General features: G+C 51.1%; 1 protein-coding gene across 2 annotated transcripts in view; it reads right to left on the bottom strand.

Moving 5' to 3' along the window:
* Window positions 1-221: 221 nt before the first annotated feature.
* The window catches only part of LOC100539643 (C-type natriuretic peptide 2-like), a 6,817-nt gene continuing 164 nt past the window's right edge, over window positions 222-6,874 (bottom strand). The window contains exons 1-2 of one of the 2 annotated variants that reach the window (XM_003202671.5): window positions 2,159-5,545; window positions 222-818 (exon numbers count right to left, since the gene is read on the bottom strand). In XM_003202671.5, coding sequence (XP_003202719.1) covers window positions 546-818; window positions 2,159-2,257 — 372 coding nt within the window. In that variant the 5' untranslated portion in view covers window positions 2,258-5,545 and the 3' untranslated portion in view covers window positions 222-545. Of the gene's footprint in view, window positions 819-2,158; window positions 5,546-6,874 lie in introns of those variants that run through there. The other variant, XM_085235176.1, reaches the window with a different exon arrangement.

The raw sequence follows: 6,874 nt of genomic DNA, 5'->3' as shown, positions 1-6,874 counted from the left end.
GTTTGCTCGGCAAACACGGCAGCAGCCGAGGGGCAGAGCGTGGTGGAACGAGACAACGCGGCGGCCCCGAGGCCGCGATCGATGTGTCGGCCGCCCATCCTCCCCCGCTCCTCCTCCGCAGCGCCGGGACCCGCACGCGCGTGCCGCCCGGCCCACCCGGAATGGCGGCGGCACCCAAAATGGCCCCGCGCGTGGGGGCCGCGCCGTGCCGCGCCGCGGACTTTGCCGCCATCTCCCGGCGGGTGCGGTGAGGGTCTCGCGCCCCGGCAGCCCTTTAGCGCTGCGGGCGCCTCTGGCGCACGCTCCGACACGAGGGTTCACAAGGCTCGGTTTAATTCGCGAGAGAGCGGCGCGGCTCCCCGCCCTGCCCGCTCCGTCCCATCCTGTCCCGAGCTGGATCTCGTCCCGGGCCGGCTCTCCACACGCCTGCGAACGAGCGAGGCCGGTGAGCCCTCCTTCCGGGCGCTCCCCGCAATCCGTGCCCTGGTGCCTACCCGCTTTGTCGGGCCCTTGCTGCTGGCCCCCTCATCTCCAGTCTCTCCAGGCTAACAGCCCAACCCGCTGAAGGCCCCAATTCGGTCCATTTTCAGCCCAAAGCAGCCCCGGGGCACGGCCTTCCAGGCCCAGTCTCCAGAGAGAGCTCTCTTGCGACTGGTGAGGGCCTTGCGCCAGAGCAGGGGATATGCAGCTCGGGCCCTGGATAGGAGGAGTGACAGTGGAGGGGAAAGCAGCTGCGGCTCAGAGCTGGACCCCTCTTTCATGTCCTCCTCAGCTGGCATGGATTCGGAGTCCGAAGGCAGCAGATGGGAAAGGAGCACCTGAGACACAGGGATAAATGGAGGAGATGGGTGAGGGTGGATTGCCCATGCTCCCATACCCCAGCCCACTGTCCCACTCTCCCTCTCCTTCCCTCGGACTCAGGCAGGACATAAAATGGTGCCTGTGCAGAAGGCCCCATGCCTGTGACTTTGCATTCAGACCAAGGACACTGAAGGAAGGCTGGGCCTGCAGCTACCCAGCCTTAGCTGATTTTGCTGCCCAAAGAACAGGAAGGAATGCTGTGGGCATTACTGTCTCTGTTCCTTGCCCTGCTGCTATCAGGTCTCTCCATACTTGGAAAATAATGGAGGCATCAGCCCTTGTTCCTGGTGAAGCTGAGTTCTGCTGTGTGCTCAGAGTGTTTTGTCATGTTTCTTTTTTTCCAGAGGGCAGTGTCACAGAGGAACCGTTACCATAAAGCAGTCAAGTATCAGAACGGGCCTAAGGAAGGCAGGCTCCTCATCTGCTGGGAAGTCTCCATACTTTCTGTGCAGGCGGGCATGCTCTAATTTGATTACACGCCTCCATCACTGCCAGCATCCTCCAGCGGCAGGGAGATAGGTCAGCAAGTACCCTGGGGGCACACTACTGCTGCCCATGGCAGCGGCCTGCAGTGGCTACTCCACGCCTGTGCATCACAGGGATGCTTGCTGACCTACGGCTGAGGATGCCTTTATGCAATTTAGCTCTGTTCTCTCTGACAGCGAGTTAATAGAAGCAAACACAGGCATCGTCAGAGAGGAGTGAAAGTGTCTCCATGGTGAGTCATAGCGGAATCAGTCCTGTGTTTGTAGTTCACATCCTAGCTGCTTCCCTGCAGCTTTCTTCTTGGACAGAGTAGCTGATGTGAAGGCAGAGTGCTGGGGTTTGGGTTAGGGCTTGGGGACAAGGAAGCTGGATTGATTTAAAAGCCATAAATATTGTTTCTGCAATTGATGAAGTTAAAAGATTTAACAAAGATTTAACAAAATAAAGAAGCCCTTCCCCCTGCAGAGGACAGGAATATAACTTTATGTGGCTATTGCCACAGGACTCAATAAGATAGGACTATTCTCCTTGCAGCCAGAAGCCTTTGCATGCAGTGAAGAGACCCACAGCCAGGAGCACTCGCTAAAAGGCTGTTGCCTGACCCCTACCTTGAAATGTTGGCAACTCCCCAAGGAGCTGGCTTGTAAAGACACAGTCAGCCTAGGGCTGAGGCTGTTGAACTGAATGGGAGGGAGCAGCCCATGGGAGCTGGGATGTTGGGTCACCACTCACGCCATGTTCAAACACGACCTCCCCAAATTACCCCTGCCACTCCCAAAGCTTCCTGCAGCTCCATCCCAGTCCCTCCTACCTGGAGTCTTTGTCCTGATGAGGACATCGCTTGTACACTGGCAGAGAGCAGAACTAGGAGGAGGAAAAGCGAGCAGGGCCACGCTGGGAGCCCCAGCATCTTCTCTTTATTTGGGGGCTTATGGGAGGTGAGTCAGGATCTGTAGCCTCTGTGAGCCCTGTCCCCTCTTTGCCTTTATAGTGTTGGTTCTGGCAGGCGCCTGCCCCCCATCTCTCCTGCATGCCCCCCTGGAGCTCCTTAACCTTTCAGCCCTTTTGTCCGTGGTGATATATTTCAGGGTGAGCTCAGTGAGACCCCTTCCTCTAAAGAAAAAAGACACAAAAGTGTTTGCTGAATGTCTGGGAAGACAAATGTAACCCAAGCTGCTGCTGGCTAGGGCCTGGAGGTATCTGTCAGGATCAGTATGAGACTTCAAGACACATCCAGAAACGGTATTGGAGACTGCGGTATGCAGTGACACTGACATTCTCTTAAGCAGTGCTGTTAATGTTATTGCTTTAACCACTGTGAGCATGAGCTGCAGCTCAGCTGGCGATAGTCTCACTGCTGACTGCAGTGAGCTGTCACAAATCTGGTGCTGTGACAGTATAGGCTCTGTTTTTTAACACCTATGTTTTGATGAGCTGGTTGGCCAGGGGACATGGAACTCTTGCTGCAGTAGATGTACGAATTTTTGTGTAAACTCTGGGATCTGTGGCAGTGATAGGAGCATGGATCTAAGCACACGTGGGCACACAGCTTGCATACTGGTTGTCCTGAGTCATAGCTCACTGTGCACCATCTGTGGGACTGGGCTGAGTTTCCAGAGGAACCAGCACAGAAAAGCACTTGTCGAGGCTGAACTTGCATTTTCTCAAGCTCAGGTGCACAATGGGAGTAGGATGGCAAGGAGCATACTCCTGCCTCCTAAATCTTCAGGCTATTACCTCCCCCCCTTTGTTTACCTCTCCCATTTTACTGTAGTTTCTCACCAGCTGAACAACGCAATGAGGTCACTGTTTGAAACCAGAGTGCAGAAGTTAGCCTGGGTCTGAAGACAGAAACTAATCAGGAAAGTTTGCTGAAGGAAAAAAAGGGGAGATTGTACCCCGTTTCAGGAGCAGTTGGGTGTGCAGGGGAGGTGTAATAATACCTTGATTTTCCCGTTCTTCAGTATCACTGCATGCAGCAATTGAGATGAAAGTGTTCTGCTGTCTACTATTTATCCTATTTACTTTTTTTTTTTTTTTTAAGAAGAAAATGAGTCTTTCGCAGTGATAACAAAAGTCACAGTTCAGATACTTGCCCTGTCTTACTTTCTGTCCTTCGCAGGCATTTTTTACTTGATATACAGACCTGTGGTTCCCTTTCTTCTCAGTAACAAAACAGAAAGCATAATGAACCACTTTACACCAACCATGTGAAATCTGAATGTAGAGCTTGCATCTGGAGCACTGAGGTTGGAAGCAGGTGAGATTTTGCCCAGGTAAGACAAGGTGTGGAGTCACATCCAAGTATGCACCCCTTGATATCTGTGACCTGTGTATGGTACTACCCAGGCCCCTGGCTAATGGGGAGATATTTCATGGGGAACAAGATTATCATAGTACCATAGAATCATCAGGGTTAGAAGAGACCTCTAAGATCACAGAGTCATGGAATCATAGAATGGCCTGGGTTGAAAAGGCCCACAATGATTATCTAGTTTCAACCCCCCTGCTCTGTGCATGGTCGCCAACCACCAGACCAGGCTGCCCAGAGCCACATCCAGCCTGGCCTTGAATGCCTCCAGAGATAGGGCATCCACAACCTCCTTGGGCAACTTGTTCCAGTGTGTGACCAGACTCTGTGTGAAGAACTTCAACTTCCTTCCTCCTAAAATCTAACCTAAACCTCCCCTGCCTCAGTTTAAAACCATTCCCTTTATCCTATCACTGTCCACCCTTGTAAACAGCCATTCCCCCTCCTGTTTATATGCTCCCTTCAAGTACTGGAAGGTCACAATGAGGTCTCCCCGGAGCCTTCTCTTCTCCAAGCAAAACAATCCCAGCTCTCTCAACCTTTCCTCATAGCAGAGGTGTTCCAGCCCTCTGATCATCTCAGCTGCCCTCCTCTGGACCCGCCCCATGAGCTCCACATCCTTCCCGTACTGGGGCTCCAGGCCTGTACACAGTACTGCAGATAGGGCCTCACACGAGCTGAGTAGAGGAAGACAATCACTTCCCTCTCCCTGCTGGCCATTCCTCTTTTACTGCAGGCCAGAACACAGTTGGCCTTCTGGGCTGCAAGCACACACTGCTGGCTCATGTCCAACTTCTCGTCTTCCAGGACCCCCAAGTCCTTTTCCACAGAGCTGCTCTCAAGGAGATCTTCCCCCAGTTTGTATAAATACCTGGGATTGCCCCGACCCAACTGCAGCACCCTGCACTTGGCCTCACTGAACCTCATTAAGTTTTCATGGGCCCAATTTTCCAGCCTATCCAGGACCCTCTGGATGGCTTCCCTTCCTTCCAATGTATTGACTGCACCATTCAGCCAAGATCATCCAACCCAACTGTCCATCTATCATCAGTATTTCCCACTAAACTGTGGCCTTCAGTACAACATCTAAATGTTTCTTGAACACATAAAGAGACGGTTACCCCCTCGGGGCGGCAGCCTGTTCCAGCACCTGACCACTCACTGGGAGAAGCAGCATTTCCTAATGTCCAGTGTGAATCTCCCCTGGTGCAACTTGAGGTCATTCCCTCTAGTCCTATTACTAGTTACATGGGAGAAGAGGCCAGCCCCCAACTCACTACAACCTCCCTTTAGGTAGTTGTAGACAGCCTCCTCTTCTCCAGATGGAACATTCCCAGTTCCCTTAGCCACTCCCCATAAGACTTGTGCTCCAGATCCCCCACCAGCTTTACTGCCCTTCTCTAGATACACTCCAGGGCCTCAGTGTCTTTCTTGCAGTGAGGGACCCAAAACTGAACATAATAGTCAAGGTGCAGCCTCACCAGGGTTGAGTACAGAGGGAATTTCCACACCAACCTTTTAAACTACAGGTGACTGATAAGAGAATCAGGATGTGCTTATGTGGGCATTCAGAGTACTGGCATGGTGCGCACGATACGCGCACACAGCCCCTCCACGTGCCAGAGCTCTGCAGCGAGGAGATGTGAAAGTTTCAGAGGGTGGGAAAAAGGGGAGGGAGAAACTGGGAAGTGCACATGTATTCATCTCACATTTCAATCTCTGAGGATATTGGTTCTGTACTTCACATCCTACCATCTCGAAGCAGCTGAGGCAGTCTGCTAGAGCTTTCATGCTGCTAGTAAGAGAGCCACGGGCAGACTCATTTCACACTGAATGCAACAATTCAATCAAGTCAAAGGTAAGAAAAGAGAAGACCACAAAAAATGACAATGCTTTGTTTCTGATACAAAATGTAGCGGATGATTGGTCTGGCACACCTTCAACATGGTAGCCCCTATGATGCAGGAATGCCAGAAATGCTTGCAGCTGCTCCAATCTGTAGCCCAGCTGCATGCACTGAGCTCTGCAGGGAAGGAACTCCCAATTGACTGGTTCTGTACCATGCAAGAAACTTAGGAAACTGTAGAAAATTTGGAAAATTTTACTGCAAATTTCAAGTCCTACAAAACCTGGATAAATTTGCAGGCATGACCCAACTCTGCAATGAAGTTGCAGCTGCTTTGCATCCCAGATCCTTGCTAAGAGTGCAGTAGAACTGAATAGTTACTCTGTCATGTCCTGGCAATGACTGGGAAGTAAAAAGGCTGTGGCAGGCGATGAGTCCCTGATTGCCCCAGTTTTTCAGCCTGAAATAGGTTATTGTCCTTTCCTCTCTGGTGCTAACAAGCTGCCTCTGTAAAAACCCTTTTCCTTCTGATGCTGAGACACCGATCCCAGAGCTTGCAACACCGTTAGAAAAATAGTCCCCTGCTGAATTGCAATCAGTCTTTTACAAGCAAATGGAAAGGAGCCGGACAGAGGGTGGGAGGACTATGAACTGGATGACGTTCTCTGTGGATACCCCTTGGCAATGCAGAAGGCTGGGGGCTGCTGCAGGCTCCAAGGAATGGCCAGTGTTCATGTCATTTCAATTAGGACCATGGGTAGGAACACAGAGCCAGCTATGGAATGGAGCCCCTTGAGGAACACAGATTTCACTGACCATCATGATAGTGTCTCCCTCACTGCAATATAGTCAACATATTATCTCATTCTCATGCATGCACTAGATTTATTGTACAAGCGTGCAGTGCCCTGAGCTTGGGAGTCCATAGATGCTGTTTGTGTGAGTGGGTGGTGGTGGAGCAATCATGTACACTATGCATGACTGTTGTATTTTCTGTTAATACTGTAGCTGCTTCCCCTGTTGCTTGTAGCCTTTACTGAATATAAGGGAAGGTAGGAGTAGGACAGTAGTGCCAGAGCTTTCTGATCTTCATATTTCATGCAATTGTTCTGTTCTTACAGGTGTGCTGGATTTACATGTGGGAGGGGTACATTGGTATCTGGCTCTATGACACAGCAGTGGCTACAAGGGGACTTAATCTATGCATCCCATCCCTGTAAATAGAGCTGTCAGCCTGTGATTTCCCCATCTGCTCATTTCTACAAGCTGCTAATGTGTTTATGTCCATTCAGGTGTTAGCATAAAAACACATTCCCAGGCTACTGCAAAGCTATCCAATTTCTAACACTTCCTTTATATAGGGATCAAAA

Source organism: Meleagris gallopavo, chromosome 1 (genome assembly GCF_905368555.1).
Source record: "Meleagris gallopavo chromosome 1, MGAL_WU_HG_1.1, whole genome shotgun sequence".
NCBI classification, from domain to species: Eukaryota; Metazoa; Chordata; class Aves; order Galliformes; family Phasianidae; genus Meleagris; species Meleagris gallopavo.
This window is presented reverse-complemented; position numbering and strand designations above follow the sequence as displayed.